Source organism: Styela clava, chromosome 11 (assembly GCF_964204865.1).
Source record: "Styela clava chromosome 11, kaStyClav1.hap1.2, whole genome shotgun sequence".
Lineage (NCBI taxonomy): Eukaryota > Metazoa > Chordata > Ascidiacea > Stolidobranchia > Styelidae > Styela > Styela clava.
The window spans coordinates 10,177,980-10,202,430 of record NC_135260.1 but is presented as its reverse complement, the minus strand read 5'-3'; the positions used below and the strand labels follow the sequence as shown (position 1 = coordinate 10,202,430).

The 24,451-nt window shown below is 34.1% G+C and overlaps 1 protein-coding gene across 1 annotated transcript in view; it reads left to right on the top strand.

The window, feature by feature from the left end:
* LOC120347119 (uncharacterized) overlaps positions 1-24,451 on the top strand; it is a 59,172-nt gene that overhangs the window by 30,405 nt on the left and 4,316 nt on the right. The window contains exons 8-26 of the mRNA XM_039416967.2: positions 3,407-3,488; positions 5,405-5,530; positions 6,183-6,294; positions 8,141-8,259; positions 10,727-10,806; positions 11,271-11,395; positions 11,986-12,148; positions 12,640-12,780; positions 13,031-13,124; positions 13,509-13,676; positions 14,279-14,384; positions 15,137-15,284; positions 15,780-16,394; positions 17,400-17,514; positions 18,235-20,727; positions 21,151-21,254; positions 21,575-21,677; positions 21,996-23,042; positions 24,115-24,228. Coding sequence (XP_039272901.2) covers positions 3,407-3,488; positions 5,405-5,530; positions 6,183-6,294; positions 8,141-8,259; positions 10,727-10,806; positions 11,271-11,395; positions 11,986-12,148; positions 12,640-12,780; positions 13,031-13,124; positions 13,509-13,676; positions 14,279-14,384; positions 15,137-15,284; positions 15,780-16,394; positions 17,400-17,514; positions 18,235-20,727; positions 21,151-21,254; positions 21,575-21,677; positions 21,996-23,042; positions 24,115-24,228 — 6,055 coding nt within the window. The remainder of the gene's footprint in view (positions 1-3,406; positions 3,489-5,404; positions 5,531-6,182; positions 6,295-8,140; positions 8,260-10,726; positions 10,807-11,270; positions 11,396-11,985; positions 12,149-12,639; positions 12,781-13,030; positions 13,125-13,508; positions 13,677-14,278; positions 14,385-15,136; positions 15,285-15,779; positions 16,395-17,399; positions 17,515-18,234; positions 20,728-21,150; positions 21,255-21,574; positions 21,678-21,995; positions 23,043-24,114; positions 24,229-24,451) is intronic.

Genomic DNA, 24,451 nt, shown 5'->3' with positions numbered 1-24,451 from the left:
GCACTAACTCTTCTTTCTCAGAAGTGACAATAGGGCTTTGTTATTGGAATGTTCACCCGCGAATCCCACGTCAATTATACGTCACAATTATGAGAGCATTATCATAGGAATCCGAACCCATTTTGACAAACAACATCCTTGTACTTATTTGGAGTATTTAAATTTCATATGGGAACACTGCTGATGACTTCTGAAATTTCACTTCTCTCCTTTTTGTATTTATTCTAATTTGAAAAATATTGTTTAATCAATACACTCCGAAGTATGGATCAAATTAGACTATGCCAATATGTTTATATTTACTGGGTTTCATTTTCAAAATAATAAAGAAATATGTTAGTTACACCATCAGTGTGTCACTTCTCAGTCTTCCCCAATTTTATGTTTATTATGGTGTAATAGGCAATGACTAATTCACTTCTATTAGGCATAACACCCGCGTGACCTCTGAAACTAATCCCAACCAATCAATATCTTTTAACCAAATTGTCAGATCGCTGTTAGGTGGTAAACAAAACTATTATTCCCATTCAGAAAATTAATGTCAATAATCATGTAATTTAACTTATGTATCATTTTTGATATTTTGAATTATTGTGTATCTTTGTTGTCTTCTTGTTACATGCTTAGAAACAGCTACTTGACCTATATAGCTTTATATGTTTGAAATACAGGCAGTAAAAGGTTTCTTATATCAATCAATGCTTGAATTTGAATACATAAAAATATATTACAGCAAGGGTGCATTACTCAAATGTGCCATGCCTAGTTCGAAATTTGAATATTTGTTGGTATTCTAAACAAACTTTGATAAAACATATATTACGGTATATACTCAACTACATACTCAAACAGTTTAATGTCTTCAAGACGTTGTTGAAGGCAATTTAAGTTTATTTAGATATAAACATCGAGTTATTAAAATTTATTATAAATGCAAAAATTACTTTTTTCCAAATGATGTCATGCCACATACGAGCTTATGACGTGCCATATTGGGCAGGCGTGCCTCGTGTTGTGTACCCCTGTACCCATGGAAACCGAACCCATATACCATATAATTTGGTCCATTACCATATAACATGAGTTAGTGTCAAAAAAGATTTTATCGCGACCCACGTCAGGACCCCCATTTGGAAGAGCCCTGATCTAACCAATGATTACATGAAAACCCTGTATGAAGAATATGGATGACGATATTTTTTTCTGTGAAAAGATATATACATCAATAAATAATTTCCTATAATTGAAGTCTAAACAGCTCATAGTCATACTATTGAATTTCAAAATCTATTTCTGTATTCTATTGTCTTCTATTTTTACACAATGAGTATCATTTTGTCAAGATGAAATTGAGTCGCAGCTACTTTCTCCAATCATCTGTGGACCATAGATATTCCAATTGTGGAAGAGTCTGTATATCTATGGACCTGGATTGAATTATGGTTGATTTATCACCAATGGTTGGTTACATAAAATGTTTTGAAACTGTATACAATAGTAGGGTAATGTTTGAAACAATAGATTAGTCAGCATTTATTTGTATTATTATTTCAGGATGGTTCTGGCTTTACAAAACTATCTCTCAAAGTGTAAATTTCATCCAATTCTTTGCCTATTTTGGATTTCTGTATACTTCTTCACAATGCATATCCACTAATTGTTCAATCTCTTAAGGATCCTTAGATAGTGTAATTCGCAATTCACACCCTGGCTATTGTAAAGTTTGAATATTTTATGTTGTGTGCATAATATGTGTTAATAAGTAAAACTACACCCAATACAGGTAATATATCTGTATTTCTTTGTGGAAACAAACAAAATTTTTCACTGGGGTTAAATTCCTCCTACCTGTTTAGGAAACTCTGGACTCTAAATTGATGTTCCTATTTAAGCAGTCAAGTTATGATGTATTCCAAATTTTACAGCAGAAGATTTGGCCCGAATTTTGAGTTCAAATGGCAAGTTTGCAAATTTCAGTTATTGTTGATTCGAACATTTCTAGAATTATTATTAGGTTATAACTTATAACGATAATTTTATACAATTATCTTCATGGGACGTTTGTGTAACTAAATTCTCTGAATTATCTCTCCCGGAATTATATATATTTCTTAATAAGTCTTTTCTTATATTTACAAAGGTATTTATGAGCAATGAAGAATTACTTTTCCTAGTCTAGACTGTGTCACTCAATTAGAACACTCAATCATATATGATTGAGCGGTAAACATACATAATTTATCTTAGATTTATCCATGAAGGATCGTATTGTGGGAAATATTAGTTTTGGGTGTAATCGAGGTTGTCTGAATTATTGTTTAGCGGTCATCTTCTGTTTGCTGATTCATTGACCACTATACTTCATCTATTATTTATACATCATTCATCATATTCAATTTAGAGACTTGTAACAGAATAGAGTAGGGTGATGACTGGAATTTTATATGTTAAGGAGAATTTAAAATGTCTGTTTGCTTCTGAATAAATGTCATTTTATTTTGTCAACCATTACCTTATGCTCATTATACCTTTTGAATACATTTTGTTGTATACTGGATTGGTTTTATAATATCCACATTTTATTTAAACTTTGAAGACCACTGTTTTATCTTCACAAATTTTATTGAGAATAGGATTTTCCAAAAAAAATGATTTTGTAAACTTAATATTCAATTCGAAAATTGTGAAATTATGTTTGTTAGTATACTGTATCCTCTGTGTACTGAACACTCCTTTTTTGTCTAAATTTCACATGAAGTATTAATTAAGTATTGACCAGTGGTCCCAATGTATTTCGTTATATTTCTCTCTTTGCCTATTCCGTGGGGGAAATTTTCAGTGGTTGAAGATTGTATTTTTCGACAGAAGGCCATTACTTTTATTTATTTCAAAAATTTCTGTGGGATCTGTGGGATTCGTTTTTTGAGTGTGAGAAGTCATAAAAAGTTGTGCACTTTGTTGCGGTTCCGCTATAATGTTGGTCATAAAGAAGACTGGTGTACAGGTAGTCTACTGTATAGATTGCATACTCATGCTACTTCGCTTGGGCCTTCATGTTCGTATATTTGAGCATTGCGCTCTTGTTATTATATGCAGTGGCCTAGCTAATTTCATATGCTCTTTTCTAAGAACTCATTTATATAAATTCATTTTCTTGTAGCTGTTTTCCTGATTGTACTGACATGAACAGTTTCAAGTCTTTCGCCAATCATTATTTACTCATGCCTAATTTTACCATCGCCATGACTCTACTCAGAGATCACTCTCTTTTATTGAGTGAGTTCACATGACCTTGATTTGAGCAATTTTTTCATTTTTTTCTCGGAGAAAGAAGAATACAGCTTTATTTCTTTACATTGTTTTCAATGCTCGGCTCTAATATTTTTCATGATTTCTATTTCAGGATAACTTGCTGTTTTGTGATTCGTGCGATCGTGGATTTCATATGGATTGTTGTACACCTCGTATCACACATATGCCTAAAGGTATTTATTTCACCTTATTCATAATTAATGTGCAGAGTAAATTAATTCAGTCTTTGTGATTGCCTTTTTTGCCGAATATTTTAGACTTATCTGGTGTTAATGTAGGCATTTTCTACATATATTCTGAATATTTCATTAATTTATCATATGTTAATAAAATAGACAGAATTGAACAATAATAAAACGCATCCAAAGTTCGTGCAGAAAGGAAAGTGGGAGCTATATTTCAATAGTTATATTCTAAATTTTCATTTTTTGGTTGGCTTTTGAAATTTGAAATGGAACAATGAAATATGAAAAACAATGAACTTTTTCAATAACGTATAAATGGTCAACTATAATGGCGTCATGGATTAAAATCTTGAGTTTGAATCCCATCCGCACCACCCCACCCAGGGGTGAAAAAAGTGGGTAGCTCCTTACATAATAGTGGCTGCTTCTGCAAACCTTTGTTCCGAGCAAAAAACAGTAAAATTTCACATATTATGCTTTTTATACAAAAATTATTGAATTTACATCCACTGGCGTAACTCTATATAACGTGGTTATAATTTTGTTATCAATTGGTATTACATTACTGTGGTTGCTCATAACTTTACTCTGTGACGACTCTCCTTCATTTCTGAGTGACTGTTAGTGATCTTGCTTAGAGCGAATCTCTTATAATTGTATAAATTTATGAAATAATTACTTTCATTTCAATGTAATTGAAGTTTATTTGCATGTTTTCATTGGCATTGATCCCACAATCATTTATGTACAAGGACAAGTCATTTCGATTATTATAACGATCTGTCTTTTTGGCTCATTTTCTTGTCTATATAGATGTCTAGCGTTTCGAAAATGAACATTATTACATTATTGATCTGAATTTCATATAAGGTCAAATTCATTTATTGAGTACGAAGGAATTGATTGTGCATGCACTGCTGCATGTCTAATGCTATTTATAAATTATAAACTTCAAGGCATAATATACGTAATATGAAGCCAAAAAAATGAAAAATAAAAATTTGTAAAACTAATGCAATTTTTACTGTTATTATCTAGTTTTTTCTAGTTTGTGCAAAATGTCCCAAATTTAGGAAAGTTTTTGGTACAATCAAACACAAACAGAAGTTCAAGTGTGAACGAATTGAATAATTCGGACCAGTGGTGTGCAACAGGCGGCACGCGGGCCACAACACATCCCACCGAGCCATTTAGTTGGCCCACTCAAATTTTCCCATCAATCATAAAATCCTAAGCCGACAGTTTATGTTTAAAAAGGCGCTCACATGGCTAAAAATACAAAATGATTTTAGTTCTTGTTGCTGCCCTTAATCTTTCACCGCTCTGCTCGGTGCCTTTAATGAAAGAAGTCTAATCGATAGCCACTATCTCTTTTCTTGCCTTACCCGCGGCGCTCTGGTTGTTGCTAATTTTCTGATTCGTTGTGTACATGGAAAAATGAATTTTTGTGTTGTCCAGCTAGATTTCTAAAGTTGGTTATATGTCCCACCGACAAAGAATGTTGGGCAATGCACACCCCTGATTTATACCACTTTCGTAGAAGTACCGGTACTTAGGAAATTTATGGGCCCCGTTTTTTTGGGGTCACCCTGTCTGTAATAGATACATTTTTGATCAAAATTTTAATTGCATTTGAGGTACCTACAAATTTTTCTGCGCATTTACATAACCTGTTTCCAGACAAAGGGGCAATCACTAGTTCAATCTGTACTAACATTATGTGGTGCTGATGTGCACACACTGCTCTTTTTATATGCAGTATCGCTATCACTCAAATCAAGGTTTCTAGTTCTTTGAGTGATAAAAAAAAATGATAGAATAAAGTACAGTATAGCTAGTGGAAAGTTTCAATCGAATCTCTTTGCTGATTTTCTGAAAATCAAATTTGCTTTTTGTTTATGCAGGATCTTTCATATGTCAAATATGTAAAGCCGAATCAAGGCGTCCACATTCAAATCGTACGAATAAAAAATCATCAGCAGTTCATCAACGACTCATCTCTACATCTTCAGTGGACAATAATTCTGCAGGTTAGATAAATCATTACTGTTAAATGGTCTGTCTTTGAATGCTAACAGTTGGAATCCATTCAAATGTTTTTCTTATTCAAATTCACCCATTACATTGAGAGCCAAATTGGGTGCACCTGAGATTTTAGGGTGATCACGGCACGATGGTGTGGCCATAGTACTAAGCTTTAAGAATACGCTCGCCACCGCACCTCTGTTTTTCCTTCGTGGGTTTGAAGGTTATCCCATTGGGGATAATTATCTATGACTTATCGGCTTTCCTATAAAGTTTTTTTTGAAATTACTTGTAATTCTGATGGATATATTCTGGTCCTTCCTAATCATAGTATCTTCTCACCCAATTGTGGCGAATTGTGCAGAGCCTTGTTTTGAGGAGAGGTGTAAATGCGTCATATAAAAAAACATGTAGGGTTTATTAAGCATCACCCTAGTGCTCTGGGCTCAAAAACAGAGCCCAGGCACCTCAAGTATGTGGCGTATCGAAGCTTCTAATGAAGATATGGTCGGCACAATTTTTCAATTATTTTTTGATTTGTCTTCCACAGTTCCCAAACACACTTTGCTTCTAGCTTGTTGATTATCAATCTCATATGCTTCTTCTGTCCGACTGCATGGTTTGCTAACAATTTAATTTGGATTATTACCTTTTCAGATGCTGATGATGGTAATGCAAAAGCACATGAAGTAATGACGGAAGACGGGCAATATTTTCTTCAAGTTCCATATCATAAAAAACCAAAGGGTCTGATCGACGGCATGACAAGGTGGGTGGCTTGAATATGTTTTTCTAGTAAATTATATGGATGTCCCAAAATAAATTACTGGAAATTATACACAACTACGAGAAAGGCGTACCATAGGTGTAAAAGACAACAATCAAGTAAATCATTTAGGAATACGCTCGCAGCCGCACGCCGAATCCTGTAGGGGATAATTGTGTGAGGGAGGATTGCTGAACACCTCACCGCCGTAGGGTGGTTCATGTAACCACTGGTCGGTTACAGCTCCCTCCACCGTCAAGTCCATGTATCTGAAACAAATAACTGGCTAACAAATCCCATACCCGACATGGACTGGTAACCGGATGTGAGACTGTGGTTCATATGATTTGGCCGTCTTGTCGACTTTCCTCTCCTTTAGGATTAATTTGTAAATCCTATCTTGCTATCCTTTAACAATCCCATTTTAACGATGACAACATTCATATAGTATTATATTTCTCATCATCTACCACGGAAACTAATTTACGAATTCCTATGCCATTATTTTGCAATCAAACCATATTCTGTGTAATCTGTGATTAAAATAACTTGAACAAATTTAATTGGAGGCCATCTGGGAATAGGCCCGATAGGAGAGATTATAATGGTTGTTTATGACTTTAGCAAAGTTCATTCCAGTTTGATTCTTGCATTCAGGTAGTTGTGAAATACTGAAACCGGAAAAGTTTTGTAATTTTGATGCAAAAATTTTATTTTTAAATTGCAAAAATATTTTAATTGTTTCAAATTCATAATTTATTAAGCTTGATTCAGGAATCGCAACTTTTTAATTCCAATGTTCTTAAAATCTATTTGTCTTCATTATGTTCGTAAACTTTTTCATATCTAGCACAGTATTTGTTACATAATGTTAGCATTTGAGATATTCAAAATAGAGTTTGTAAGCAAATACTGGGGTAATCCCGTAGTGTGTGTACCAGGTTAGGGTTAGGCTATAATTTTATTCCGATTTTCCTTATTATAGTTCTTTTACGAGTTCGGGGACTGTCTGTTTAGTCAAGTGAATATACCCCCTGCCCATGGGTTTCAGTCCTTTACACAACTTGATGTAAAGTAGGTGAACAAAATTAGTTACCTCCATATTGGTACACATACACTTCTGGAGTGTCCTACTTGGTACCAGGGGTCGGGTTTGGCCCATTATTGACATGGTGTGATTTGTATATCAATCTTTTTTCTATAACTTGGAAAGCAAACAAATTTGATATCACGATATGCTGAAAAGTTGATTTTACCTGATGCGTCAACTGATTATCTGAATATTAATTCATTTGAAACCTTATCTTTGGCAACAAATTTTTCCAATAAAAAAGCAAAAATTTGAAATGACCGTTCATAAAATTGACTATCTAGTCGAAAAAATGGCTATGACCCTTTTCCAATTACTGCAATATTAAATTTATTTCCTCAAAAGAGGTAGCTAACTTATAATATTATATTTTCTGCCTAATATGGCACAAATGGAATACATTTATAATTTCTGATTGACATCACAATTGTAAATTATTGATTATTGACTATCTTTGCCTTAGGCTACTTTTTTGTTATCGATAATATTGCAAGGAATGATATTAAGGCATACTTTTAAACTTATATTTAGTTCCAATTAGTTATTTATAAAAATTATAAATATTTTTTGAAAAACTTTTTATTATAACTTAATTGCATATCAAAATAATATATCTATATATAGCTGTTATTGCGTAAAAAGGTGCTGGCAACTTTTATGAGTAATTTGTCTATTTTGGTGACCTGCTATTATTAACCTTGCTTTAAAAACAAACATACAAAATGAAAACGATAGTGTTTATGTTTTTTTAATTTTCAGATTCTTTACTCCCTCTGTGTCTGGCCGGAAAACAATGACATCACAAGCACGTACGACACAACTAATGATTATGCGAACGACGGCAAGCAGTAATGACGATGATTTTGCAAAAGACACAGGTACATTTTATATAATTTATTTGATGTCCTCGCCATATGGAGCAACACGGATAGAATACTCTTTGATTATGCATTTTATTGATGATTGCATCAGTTTGGTTTGAAGTTGGAATTCTTTTATAAAATTTATATCATAACCTCTAGTATCTTTCCATGGTGACATGCCTCGAAAGTTATGGTGTTGGTACCCTAATTTGCAATGGAACTTTTTTTAAAATGAAGTGTACATATGGATCATTTTGTTATTATGTTATTGCTCTTCCTAGTCAGTATTCTATTCTATTACTACTACTGGACTAATTGCTTTGAAATTTTCAGTGATTAAACTTATTTTTTTTCGGTAGAAGACTATTACTTTTTGATTATTTCAAAAATGTCTGTGGGCTCTGTTGGATTCGTTTTGTAGGCGATGACGTCATCAATATTTAAAAATTACACACCTTGTGGCAGTTCTGCATTTGCGTTAGTTGTAAACCCTGTGGTGTCGGCAGTCTCCTGTACAACTTCGTTTTGGCCTTTGTGTCCGTATATTCGAGCATCACTCTTTTGTTGTTTGTTATCATACTCAGGGGAGCATGTTCTGTAATGAAATTCTTTGTAAATCATTGCTTAATAATTCTTTGTTAATAAAGAGACATGATTATTTCTGTACCAAAACTTTTTCTGTGTCTCATTGACTAACGTGATTGTCTCATTTTTCTATTATCTAATTATATGTATAATGATGCTACATTAGTCAAGTTCCTGTGGTTAGCATTTATTACTCATACCAACATAATTGATTATGTTATTTTAACTAGGGTTATGTAGCGGACATTATGCACATTTAGTTGTAACTTATTTAGAATGAATTTTACGACAAAATAATATTGGATGTAGTCTACAGGGATTGCCAAAACCGAAGATTTTACCATCCCGAATATATTCTGAGAGCATGTTCCCGAAATGTATTATTGAATACATTCTAAATTGGGGCCAAGTTCATGTGGAAAATTATATAAATCACCATATCTTCTTGTTGATCATAGCTAAAACAACACAAACATAAGGTCATCGTTTCTCTGTGTTGCTCTGTTTAATAAAAATGTTCTTAATTATTCCTAAATTCTAAACTTTACCCTATCGAATGTAATGAATGTCGAATATTTTGATTTGCTTTTGACATTTTGTTGATTGGATTTGTCGGGATAAATAAAGACTAAATGCAATTTATTGAAGATACTTTGTTTTAACGTATCACCATGTTAATGGTCTAAAATGGACATCATCATTCACTGAAGTAATTGACTCTATATAAGTATTTTGATATTTTCAATCTACACAAAAAGTGTCCAATCCCAAGTTAATTTTCTGTATATAATGCATATATGGTTAAAAAAAGCTATTCATAAAATTTATATTCAATCTGAAAGCTCTATGAACAATCGAGAGTGCCTATCTCTAATTTATACACTTGAACTAATTAAGGTATCGAATTTCTGGAATACCGAATCATGAATGATTTTATCTTTGATTACCGGTATTCGTTTACCAATTGTTAATTCTATTTTATCTATTTCTTTATTACGCAATACCATGGTAATCAAAAATTTTTGATGACATCGTTTAAATTGTATTACATCCTAGAAATAACTATACAACATATAAGTTGTGCTTGTCAATGAACAGTTTTGATTTCCGTTCGTTATGAATGTAAACAGGATTAGTCATCTAATGTTCAATTTTGTATAATTTGTTTCTGAATTATTGTTTATGGTCTTGTACTGAACTAATGAAGTGGTAATTTGTGATTTTATGACATGGCTTAATTTAATGGAAAAAAGGATTTATTATGTCAAGCTCTTCAAGCTAAAAAAATACCTACTTTTAATTGTGCTGCTCATCGCGATCCAAATTGATATTTTTCAATATTGAATTTTCTTCAAAACAGTGTTATTTTGCATGCTAGAAATATTTAAACTTTATGTAATTCTGTAACTACTTCGGTTTTTGTAAATGTTCAATTGTTCGATCATCACATTTTGGGTTAGGAATATGCAAGACATTACACCTCTGATTACCCTTCATGGGGTTCTCAGGTGCGATTCCTGTGGAGTTGTTATGAGTGAGAGGAATGCCAGAGTCATTGGCGTATGGTGGTTCAGATGTCCGCTCGTCGGTTACAACTTCCTCCACCATAAAGTCCATGCGTTTGAACAAATACTTGCTTAAGTATTCCCACACCGACCGACATGGTCTGTTAACAGAACAAGGTCATATGATTAAGCCGTCTTACCAGCTTTCCGCTTCCTCTGGATAAATATGGAAATCCTATCCTATTAACATGGAATATAGCAAGCAACAAGAATATTTAGTCAATCATTTAGTTTCAATCATTAAAAACAGTTTAGTCATATGAATCACGTCATCCACATTTCTAGAAAAACAAAATTGTTATTTTATTTTGTTATTTCTTATTTCACAACAGGTGGAGGAAAATCATGCAAAGCTGATATCACCGAACTCGATGAAAACATGTTTTTTAAAGCAAGAGAAGAATCTCTGCAGGTGACCAGTTTGTTCACGTACTCACATAAGAATGTTTGTTTAGTTGTTGTTTCTAAATATATTAACGTCAAATGAAAGAATTGTGGTCACAATGTTTACTAATATTAACAACGGGGAGATTCTAACTTTGACACATAAGTCTAGAATTCTGAGGATTTCGAATGACTATCTTGTTTTCGGTACTCCCGTAGTGTGTCTACCACTACCAGGTTAGGGTTAGGCCATAATTTTATTCAGATTCTCCTTAATTCAGTTCTATTACGAGTTCGGGGACTGTCTGTGAATTTGTGAATACATTGGATTTGTATAAGATAAAATATGGAGCTTCATTTTTATCAGTCATGTTAGACAAGTTTCAATGAATTTTTGTCAGAATTTCTATCCATGTTATTGTTTCATTATTTTATTTCATTTTGGTTATTGTTATCTGGGATATTATTTATTATTTTTTTAAAAATTTGCAGAGAGTCGGCATTGTTGATAATGATATACCAGATCCATCTAAAACCAGATGTCCTGCACAAATTGAATTCGGGCAATATGTGATAGATACATGGTATTCATCACCCTATCCCCAGGAATATGCAAGGTGAAATTGTTTACATAATAATAGTAATCAAAATAATTGTTGTTTTTAGTTTTTCAAGCGATTCAAATTTTTTAAAACAGAATTTTGTAAAATCTCGTGACTCAGCAAAATGAATGCTGCAAAGTTTTTACGCACTGATACCCAAATATACAATTACTATTGAATGATACAGCAACACCAATACAATAAATAAACAATAAAATTTACTAGAAAACAAAAGTGCCAGGTGACCCAGTTTTGGGTCGCGAACCATAGGGCGTGATTTAGATAGAGCATTGTACTGAATTATGCTGGCATCGCAGCAATGGTTTCTTTCTAAATTGTAAGTCTGATCTGTTTTTTGGTTCTTTATTATATATCGATGCATTTTGATCGTGTTTATCACATCAGCCTTTATTAATGAGTATGTCAATACAATAACATGACAAATGCCCGGTTCAATAAACCTATTACTAATTCAGGCAAGCTATGCCAAACATAAATCATTTTGGATCCTTCGAAAAAAGTATTGTTTTTCTGGTATCGGTGCTCTTAATCATGATCTTTATTCGCAGCACAGTGTTAATATCTTTATTCTAAAATTATCACAGGTTGCCAAAGTTATATCTTTGTGAATTTTGCTTGAAATATATGAAGTCTCGTTCAATACTTCGAAGACACGCAAGAAAATGTAAATGGTTTCATCCACCTGCTAATGAAATATATAAAAAGGGAGATTTATCTGTGTTTGAAGTCGACGGGAATGTCAGTAATGTAAGTAATTTCTGTTGCCACATATTTAATCGTAAAACCTATTTTATGTACAGCGGTCTTAGACTCGAAAGGTCTCGAGCTGGGGTGTGCAACATTTTTTCTTGGTGGGCCATATAATCAACTTTAGACATTCAGCTGGGCCACACAGAAAATTAGTGTTTTGTGCTCGTATTCTGCTATCAATTGTCGTCGTCTTTTTACATTAAATCTATAAAGAGTAATTACAATGATAAATTCAAGTATCAAGACAAGACATTTTGTCATATAAAAGATCCTTGACATTTGTTGATGCTTGGGCCAATATTACCTTATTAGATGGTGATTGAGCCGAAGCTGAAGCTGCCAGGAATTTTATTGGATCCAGCTCTTGATCATCTAATTCTTCTTGACATTCCAAATTTTCTAATAATTCATACAAATAATGAAATCAGGGCTTTCCAGTTTGCAGTTTGTAATAAAACTGCTTTACTACAAAATGATTATTTTTTCAGATCTACTGTCAAAATATCTGTCTTCTTGCCAAGTTATTTCTTGATCATAAAACATTATACTATGACGTGGAACCGTTTCTTTTCTACTGTTTAACAAAAAATGACAGTAAGGGATGTCATTTAGTGGGATATTTTTCAAAGGTAAGTTTACACGATTTATTTTAGAATTTTTGTTACTCCTAGATGGATGTAGCACATAGATTGGGAATTGAGAGATCTTGTTTTATTTGCTTGTTTTTTTATTCAACTTTTTTCAAAGTTTTTGGGAACTCTCAATTTTGTTTCTTTTGACTGAAAAGTTTAGAAACGATGATATTCAAGTAGCTAAGAATGGAAATTTCTAATATTTTTTATTTTGATGCTCCAATTAAATCTTCGGCCATTTTTTTAGGAAAAACATTGTCAACAAAAATACAATGTATCGTGTATTATGACAATGCCACAATATCAAAGACAAGGATTTGGAAGATTTCTTATAGATTTCAGTGAGTGCATTATTTTTTTTTTATTTACTTTCTCCAAGATAATGAAGTGACATCCTATTCTTTGGAAATCTTTACTACTGTTTTTCAAGTATCAAAAAAATCGCAATTTCATATTTTATAAATTTGACTTTATTGACTTAATAAACATGGCCTAATTTTATAAATTTTGGTAAATATGTCAAGATTTTGATTTAAAATAAATGCATGAATATATTATTTTCAATTCTTGTGTCAATCAGCATTTACTAATATGTATGACCATAATTCTGTATAATTTCATTAAAACTTCACAATTTAGTGTTCACCTTTAACTTCGCTCAGAGATGACTATATTACTTCTGAGCGAGTGCAAATGACTTAATGTATAAACTATCTTCATTTTAGGTTATTTATTATCTCGCAAAGAAGGACAGACAGGAACTCCTGAAAAGCCGTTGTCGGAACTTGGCCAAGTATCATACAGTGCTTACTGGAAAACCGTGATACTGGAATATTTTTCAAAACATCAGAATGATAAGAAGGTATCGTTACGAATCATCAGCAAGGATACAGGTAAGCCAGAATCCAAGTAAATTTTGTAAATGATATGACATAATGCCGCCATGATCATGGTATGATTGGACCGTTATCAGTCTTAGTTTGTGTGGTAACTAAACCAGCTACTTTGAAAAAAAGTTAAACTTTTTTGAAGGTGATGAAAATCTAAGACTATTTTATTTTATTGGACATTTTGAAATAAGATTTTTTTTTGAAGATTTTATTTGAATGGAAGAATCACGTTCAAATCCTCCAAAATAATAAAAAAAGGTTTAAATAAAATTGTTCAATTAAAGTTTTGTGGATTTAGATCAAACTACTATATTAAAATTTTGTCCTGTTTTTGTACCATACAACAATGTTGCCTGCGTTCAGCAAGAGTACGGACATCATGCTTTTTGGTAATAGCCTATATTATCAGCATATTAGACTCAAGGATAATTCATATTTTAGTGTTATATTATTTTAAATAATATTTTCATAATTATTGCCATCATTTTTTTTAAATTTGACTCAAATATTCAACTTGCGTTACTTAAATTAATTTTTTGTCATAATTAATTATTAAGAATAAATCTTTCACTTTTAATCGGACGTCCTGCATTTATTTTTTTTAGGTATGTGTCCTCATGATATTGCTGCCACAATGCAAGAACTTGGAATGATCACGAAAAAGAAATCACCAAACGTTTTGACTGAAAGTAATCAACCTATTGAAGTCAAGTAAGTATCACTCTTTTGATTGCAGGTTCGAATCCCATGCTCATCACCCTAACTCAACAGTATGACAAATTGGGTAGGCTATGTCGAACCAGAAAGATACTGGTCTGTTGTGTCATGAACTCGGAGAATAGACGAGGTATGTCGAAAATCAAGATGTATTACAGAAAATACACAGTAATCGACTTACCGTAAGCTTTAACAGAGAGAGAACGATAATCAAGATCACTCATGCATGAAACAATGGGAGTCATAATACAGTATACTACATATTTCTTCAAAGAAAAAAAAGCTTCTTATGTGTTAGTGGCTGTAGAGAGTAGCTGTAGTTTTGTGTGAATAGATCACATAAAAACGGAGAATACAACTGGTAATTCAAATAGCCAATGAATTTTCTAAAATGCTTCCTATATATTCTATTTCTAAAACTTGAATATACGACGCTTATTCAAGGCCCTGTATAAGCAGTCACTGATATCTGGAAAGCTACTATTATTTGGTAGGACCCAAATCGTTTCGGTTTGGCATTGCTTACTCAATTTATTACATACACCCTTGATGGTGTGGGAGCCTGGGATTCGAACCCGAGATGTCCTCTGCGAGGCCAACACATTTAAGTTTAACGCTTCACCAAACGCTAGGATACATTGTTTCTTTACTTCAATATTAATATCTTTAATACTGAAGGCGCTCGGCCATCGTGCCATTCGAAATATTTTGATACTTGAATTTATCATTATAATTACTCTTTATAGATTTAATGTAAAAAGACGACGGCGATTGATAGCAGAATACGAGCACAAGAAACGTACTTTCGAGGCCAGTGGAAAGATAAGATACCAGGTTGATCCTGATACTCTTCGATGGACTCCTCTCATATCCATCAACTCAAGTCCAGATGAGGTTAGTTATCGTTCTTTTATTCAGAATTTGCTCAAAGCACTCACTCGGAGGCAAAGCCATGGGCAACCTCTAATATGAGCAGTACTCCGGTAACTACATAATATGTTCAAGCTGGTTCATTCTTCAATACACTCAGTGAATATTATAATAAAGGATTAAAAAACGATAAAAGAAATATATGTAATTGGTCATGAATTCAATGAAAATGGCAAAAATTGCTAAAATTGTGTAACTTTACCTCAAATTATTTTTATATATTTGCTATTAAAGATGTAATAACCGGTAATCATATTTGCCTTTAATTCTTTTAAATTAATTTAAATTTAATGAACACTTGAAATTCTGATAGTACATGATTGTACCCAAAATTTTCAGAAATTTGGGACACTTTTCCCGAAAGTTATGTTCACTATGGATTATTTTCCAATTGGGTTCTGTTTTCTCCGGATCGCCCTGTATTTACACATTTTATGAAATTTAATCTCCATTTTTTAGGGAAGTCCGACCCGTTCATTGAGATCTCCTCTTGGCAGCTCGAGCGATAAAAAATTTGCTTTCAAAAACCTATCTCCTCGGGCATTACTAACACCTGACAAAGTGTCATCTGCAGAAAGTGGTTTATTGAATGTCGCAACGGAAAATAAAAGTTCAGTGAAAATCCAGACGCCTACGAAGTGCTTGGATGACGCTTTCGCAATGGCGGATGAACCAGCTACGCTTAATCCAGATGAAAAGGAGAAAGATGTTTGCGTGGAAAATATTAAAAACGAGATTTCAAATCCGTTAGTGGATCATCCAGCGAAATCAATATCGTTATCGTTTCTTCATCATCGGCGTCACGGTAAAAAAAGAAAACATTCGATGCGATCTCCTTCCGTCACAACTGAAACGATATCCGAAAAAGACGATTATGGTACTGATGCGTTTAAGGATTTCACCGATAAACAAAATTCTTCGCAAAGAAGGAAACCAGTTTCAATGTTCGGTTCGGAAAGTCATGATTCTGGATCTGGCATTCGACCACCCATGAAAAAAAGACGAAGAAAAAAGGTTAAAGGTTATCCATGGGGAAGAGTGAAAATTAAAAAGAAGAAAAAAATAATAACTGAGGTATGGAATCTTAATACACTCCTTACAATGTTGCAAAATAATGAGTGTTGAGTCACCTACATGCAGAATTTGTTTTGTTTATTTATATGTTACATACCGGTATGTCTACGCCAAAGTTGCAGGATAGGATTTTATATATTTATTCTCTTGGACCAAGAGAAAAGCCGATAAAACAGCTTAATCATATGGTGAATCATGGCCTTTTGTTCAGTTGCCGGTAAGTGACATGTCTGAAAATGTTAAACAGTTATTTGTCTCAGATGAATGGACTGACTTTCTCTATTGGAACGCTCGATACTGGGAATATCAGGTCGCTTTATTTTTAGCTTTTTTTCTTTAGTATGATTTAATATCAAGACTTCTTCATAGGTGACGCTTCTCGATATCTATTATTTGTTTATCACATCTCCCTTCGCACTGAAGTGCAATTTTTCTACATTATGTATGTTGTATGTACAAATTGTATTTTGGGCATTTGAAAAAATAAACTACTGTATGGTCTAGTAAGCCGACTAACGATTATGTGAACCACCTTATGGCAGTGAGGAGTCCAGCAATTTTCTCACATATAATTATCATCTACTGGTTTCGAACCTGTCTCACATATAATTATCATCTACTGGTTTCGAACCTGTGAACTCGCACAGGGTAATCAGAAGTGCAATGCTTATCACGATGCGCCAACTGCCAATATTTTAAAATCTAGTATCAGGATCTAAATTGTAGTACAGAGTCACTAATTATTTCATTCTTTGTTGTGCTATAGTATGAATCAAACCTGTTATGTTAAAGTTCAAATCTCAACGAATTTCTGAAATTTAAGAAAAAAAATCTTATTTGACCAAGTGACAGGTTCATGCTATTTTCGTTATTTTGACTCTGTAAGGTAATATGAAAATAATATAACTCATGTAAAAAAATATTGGAATAGGCAGTAAGATGTTCTTGCATATGCAATACTCAATGATATGTCTATTCAATCACATTCTTTCTTATTATATACAGAACACAAATGGAAAAGACGAAGCAGGCTCTGACAATGGCTGGAGGATAGGAGCACCACATATGACATCAGGGGAGAGTGATGATGGAGGAAATTTTAATGATAAACCAACTGAAAGTAAATATCTAGTTTTCTGATAACCTATTATAATGAAGGTTTTTGGGATATTACGTATTGGACTGCAAATAAGACATGATCTAACAAATGCCTACAATATGTGCAAGGTTGTTATTCTTTTTGCAATGTATTTCAGAATTTATTGTATGGTACCAGAATCGAATTCACAATGATTAAATATTTTTTGGACCCAAGTTTGGGCCAGGGATGTCCGAATTCAATCGAATCAACCAATTTGAATTGATTCCAAAATAGTTATATCATTACTTATCGATCTTAAGATCGGTAAGTATATTGATAGCTATTTGTCTGTATGTATGTATGTCTGTCTGTCTGTGTGTGTGTCTGTTAGATGAACGCGATATCTCGCGAATGCGAGGTTGAATCTGCTCTGCGAGGTTGAAATTTTGCATGTGCATACATCATATCTCGGACCAGAAGCCTATTGATTTTGGGTTGATTATGTCGTATATTTAGCGAGTTATTAATTATTTAGTGATGGGACACCTGGTGTCACTATGGAGTAAGAGCGCTGTTTCGAGGGATCCCCTAACTTTCAATCGATAAGTCTTCGGTCTCTGACCGATATTCTCGTTATCATCATTATCAATATTATTTTAAAGTGATTCTTTAAGAACATTTTTCGGCCATATTTATATATAAAGCATTTGTACTTTCAATAAAAACTTCCACAAAACGAATGTTCTTTCCGTGTTTCAGGAATAGAAAATGATTCCAAACAAACTACAGAGTTGGAAATGGATGGACATGCCTCATCAGGAATGTCATTTGATAGAAATTTGGATGAAGACGGAATAGCTCAATCTTCTTCATATATCTCACCCCTGAAATCCAATACATCATCTCTTCAAAAGAAAAAGCGACGCCGCAGAAAACCAAAGGGGTACGCGTGGGGTTTACCACGAAAGAAGCCGACAGCAAAAAAGAAAATTACGATCAGTAAACCTACAGACAGTGGAACCGAGAATGAAACAAAAGTTCCTGACACCCCTAGATCGAGGGGTTATAAAAGGTCACTAATTAAAGGGTATAACGACGTGGCAACTTCTGGTGCTGAAAAATCACCAAGGCAGTTAACTATGCATAGTTTTTTCAGGAAGAAAGAAAAAGCGCAGTCCGAGGATACAAAAAATGATAAGCAGAACGATGTCGAAAATTCAAAAATTTCTGAAACAAATCAACTTCCTGGAAATGAAGAAAATTTGATTGCTGATACCAATAATGATCTTCCCACTGTTGATGACATCAGTGATTCCGCAACGAAATCAGTAAAAGATGTCGGAAAAACGCGGCCTCATCTGAATATTGTGAACGGAAACAACAATAGCAATAATATTGTGGATACAGAAGAACTACCACAAAAACGGCAGCGACGCAGTGCAAAAGTGGGAAACGACTTTATGATGGGCTGTATATTGTCTGGTAGAACCAGACGAAGAACGGCTTCGTTTGAAAGAAAGCCTAGTCCTACTAGAAAACCGAAAAAGCAAGATCCAATTGTTCCAGTTAATGAGGATAATCATAAATCACAGAGTTCGGAAAACATTTTTGAAAAATTTAGCGAGGAAAGTAAAGAATGTGAAAGCAATATAGGAATCGACAATGAATTGGCAAAGGAAAATAAAGACACTGAAACAAAATCATCTCCAAAAGATTCGTTTGCTGGTTTACCATTTATAAATAAAAATTCACAGGATTTGAACGGTAATAACGTGTTATCGCCACCGCCGTCAGCAGCGATGCCCAAACAAAATGAACAGAGAGGACATTTTTTAGTGGATAGCCCCCAGTATCACAAGCAGTCGACACTCTTGAAAGATGTGCCGCCATGTTTTCATAAGTTATGGAACACGGCACCACAAACAAATTCCCTGACATCGTTTATGCCGCCAAAAACGAATACAACCTTTCGACCCTTAACCTTTGACATGAAATATAGAGACATGTCCAACAATGACGCTGATGATGAGGATGGTGATGGAAGTACATCTTCATCTTCATCCTGTTCAGGCGCAGAATCTTCATCTGAGGAGCTCACATCTTCGTCAGTTGAAGATTCTTCAGACTACGATTCGTCTTGCGATAGCGATGTTAGACCCCGTACTATGATATCTTCACAAGTCCGAGATTTTGTCAAAGCACCGTCATCAATTTCTATCATAAAAACCAAAACGTCAACAAAAGATTCAGAAATACTTCAAACGAAACCGAGCGAGATTGAAAACAAAAATGAAAAAATTCAGGGAATTGCGAAGAGTGATGAGAGAGAAATGAAAGAAAAGACTGGCTTGGGACTGGGGGCACAAAATTTGGGTGCCTCTAAGGGATCCGCGAATGAAGGTGATGGCGGAACGGACAATAACACTGTTCCACCACTGCAGAAGAGAGGACCTGGTCGTCCGAGAAAACATCCCAAACCAGGGGATGATGGTATAAATAACCTGGAAAAAATAAAGAAACAGGTTGTAAAACCTTCTGCTAAGAAAGTACGAAAGAAGAAATTGCTACCGGAAAAGAAGTCTGCTGTAGGAAAACAAGCACTGAAAGTGGAAGAAGGAAGATTTGTGAAAAAGAAAATCCGACATATGAAAAAAGTTGATTTTAAACCGCATTCTGACGAATCTAGCTTATCCATAGAACAGCAAGGTGTTAAAATGAGAATCAGCTTCCCCAGTGGAAGACGAGACTCACAAGACGCTCGTTCCGAAATTTGTACTGACAGCGTTCAAAGCGACATCGAAATCGATACAGTGGAAAATCCAGACTCAGTATTAACGGATAGAAATAATGAAATTCCGGAACCTCCAATGCAATGTGATGATGACAGTGAACCGTGGACTGACAATCAACATTCAAGACTGAAACGCAACGGAGATCCAACATTACCAAAGTGGGCTTCAAATAGCATCGAAAACAGCACTGAGAGTTGGGTCGTCGCTGCAACGGACAAACAAAATATTCAGGACGAGGATTTGAATCCAATCGAGGAAGTCGATGACAATGGATTTATTGTTGAGCCATTGTTAGGATACGTCAGCGACAATACCGAAGTGTTTCCAGCAGTAAGCGATGTCAACTTTTCACAACAACAAGAAGATGACGGGATTGTCACTGAAATCGGAAATACGAACAATAATGACGAAATCATGACTGAAAATGATAACGAAGAAGTATCTGAAGTTTCAACTGGTGGTAAGACATTTTTCTGAAAATTCGCTCAGTGAAAAATAGCATACTTCTCCACAGGGTACTCCCTTAGTGTGTGTACCAGGTTAGGGTTAGGCCATAATTTTATTCTGATTTTCCTTTTTCAAGTTCTATTACGAGTTCGAGGACTGTCTGTGTTAGCCAAGTGAATATACCCCCTGCTCATAAGTTTCATCCCCCCTACACAACTTGATGTGAAGTAGGCGAACAATATGAGTTACATCCATTTTGGTACACACACTTCTGGAGCGCCCGCTAATGTACTGAAACCCATTAAAAAGCAGTGTTTCAGGAAATTATATTCAAAGATTTTTAAAAATATGCTTTCAAGTAATAATAAAATTGAAATAACGTTTGTTCTTGTAAAAAGTGTGAGAAAACATCACAAAGGTACAATATTCATTACAGATAATTTACAAGAACCAGAACAGCGAGCACTAGAGGAATCTTCATCATTGAGTAATATACAACATGGCGGAGCTCAGTCGAGTGATATTGAAGCTGCCTTCAGAGTATGTTTTATACCAGTGTTCTTTAAACTTTTTTTTTCTTACGACCCACTTGACACAACCAAATTTTTTGTTTGTATGTCGCCCCTTCGTTCATTTGAGTTGTACAGACCTGATTTATGATCTTATTAGCTATTGGCATTTTAGTGGCCTCCAGTAACTTCGTTCGGAAATCAATCTTCTGTATTTCTGAGTCAGTTTGGGTGATTTTGCATTGAGAAAATTACTTTATATAAAGCTAATTTAATAACTTAAAGTATTTAGATTTGAAATCACTTATATCCTTTTCCTTACTAACAATAATTTCTTTTAACTTTCTTTAGGATGCAAATGAATTAGTGGATGAAGAATGGAGAGCAACAGAAGAAGAATTAAATGCGGCTGTTGCATCTATAACTCCTCATGAAGCAGGCATGTTGTCATCAGGTAATTTTGTATTGTTTTGTCATAAAGGGAGAAACAAATTTTTAGCATTGTCCAACAGGGTAGTAATAGTCTGTTGCCTTAAAAAATGAATAAAACATGTTTTAATTTTATAATTTTGATTCATATCATTGGTAATACCAAATCCTAATTTTTGATTGCCGATTCCTAATTCAAGTTCGGCAAAGAAATTGTTTGATGTTTCATTTGAATCACGGTTCATAATTAAGATCTGACATCCAACAAGAAAGCATAGCCGAAGAATCAACGGAAAAACTTTTTAATTTGAGAAGAAAAATTTAACACAAATATATTTTTCAGATATTGACACCACGTTCAGTAACTCAGCTGAAGATATATTCTGGACATCCACCACTAGTACTAAGGAATCTTGTATGCAACAAGAAAACACTGATACATCTGCGATAAATACATCGCAAAGTCATGTAACCGAAGAAGTTGCTGTGTCTTATGCAGAAGAGGACAATACTATCAGCGGAATCGCATCTGCCGAATTATTACCACCTGAGCACACACAAACTTTTAAAAGTCCGAACACAAGCGAGATCCACGGCTCCGAAGTTGAAAACATTGTTTCTCAAATGTCAAATGAAATTGCCAATCAAATACATCAAGTACAAAACAATCAAACAAGTCATCTTATAACACAAAATTCAGTGATGCAGCCAAACAACACTCTCACTTATAGCGGCACTTGCACTGTCGCACAGGTCCCTCTGAATACAGACAATGATGCGCAAAATCAGTATGCCGATTCTGTGACGGTAGGATACCCATTAAACACAACAGCAGCAGATGAAATTCCACCCGTACTACCGCAGAATATAGATATGGGAATTACACACGCTGCAACAAACAACGCACAAACGATAGACTTCCAAAATCAGCAACAAACTGATCCGTATATGAGTCAATGTCCGTCTGTTGAGTCTAGTACAGCAGAGCACGTTAACGTCAGTCCAAATCATCAAGGTACCTTTCATGGTTCAGCGGAAGGAACTTCTTACACAAATAACGCAACATCATCCATGTATTCCACTGAGAAAACGATATTATCGCCTTCGACAAAAACTCAAAAACTGTCCGGGCATAGTATGGCACGACCACAAGATTACCCTCCTGTTTTGGCTGTTCCGACAAGTCAAAGTTCAGCGCCACATTACAATATTAATTCCGCAACTGGTCAGAGACAACATCATGTCCCAGGGCAAACGAATCAGACGGAATTTAGTTGCTCGAGTGGTTATGAAACGTCGAGTGCTCATGGATCTAGTCCGTATACGTCACCAGACAGTATTAACAGCTTAAATCCGGGAAGTTGTGATAATCCACCTCAGGGAATATCAGGTAATTCTTTGTTTTTGGATTAAAGTTTATTTTAGTTTGAATATTTTGCAAAATTCCTTTTTTTCCCTGTAATGGTAGATACTGGCAGACAGTGTTCACTATTAGCGCACTTTTTTGCGAAAAGTGCGAAACACTTTCGCAACTTTTTTTAGGGACTACGAAATAGCACTTTTTTCTGATTGGCAGATCATTGTCAATTCATAAAAATATTTTGAAAAGATTCTGAATTGAATATGTCAGGAATAACAGTGTGAATGACGACGTATTTGTTCTGTTATTAGTTCTGTTCTTATTGTATTTTTTTCCTAAATTTTGAAATGCATACTGTTTTACATCCTTGCCTAATTTGGTATTCTGGGAATTTGTCCTGTAATTCATTTTCATTTGGAATAATTTGAATTGGTATGTTTTGCAGAGAAAACATGATATATTCAAATTCAACCCATTCAAAGTTTACACATGACACTGCAACAATAGATATATTAAAATAAAATAGTAATTTGGGCTTTTCTAACTATCAAAGCATATTTCTCTAATGGTATTGATCTAATTTCATTTATTCTCTATTATTCTGATTCAATTTTAGCATTATATTATGGTAGGCTGCCATGAATAAGAACTAATTGCTTACTACCTTGAATATATTACTTGATTAAATTAATTTGCCAATGCAGTACATCTCTCGTTGAACTCTGAACTATGAAGCCAAAACTTGACCCCAATACACAGTTGCATGCAAACACACATGCATACTTTGTACATGATAATAAATCAGCAGTTTCCAAACTTTTTGTCCGTGCGGTGCCAAATTATCAGGGGAAAAAACCCATGGCGCACCTACATGAAAAAAAATGATACGATAATTATATGCAGTAACCGAAAAACATGAGCTATACTTATAGAAGAAGCTGTATTTACTATATGCCAGGGGATGTTCATTTGCACGTTTTTTTAATAGTATGTGGTTTAAAATGGTTATATTTTGTCAACTTCTGACTATACTAAAATTTGATGCCATTTTCAATTTTTGCGTAACTGCCTACCCCTAAGTTTTAATTCTTCTATTTTTCAGGGGCAGCAGGGAGCATACAACCCACAATTGTATCTCAGTCACATACTGCTGGTGTTAAACTAGCAACAACTGTTCAACAACCGAGACAAGTTCCAACTACTAATTCTGAAGCAGGTAATTGCTATATTATCTATTCAAAGACCATTCATTTCTCAATATATTCTGCCTAAATTTGAGAATAATGCTTCATAATGTATTTGGAATAGATGTTTATTTATTCAGTATTGGCTATCTTCTAATGCAGTGGTTCTAAACCTTTTTTTTTCAAGCGACCCAAATTTTTGAAAAATATATTTTGTAAAATCTTGCGACCTTAGGATACGCTAAAATAATAAAC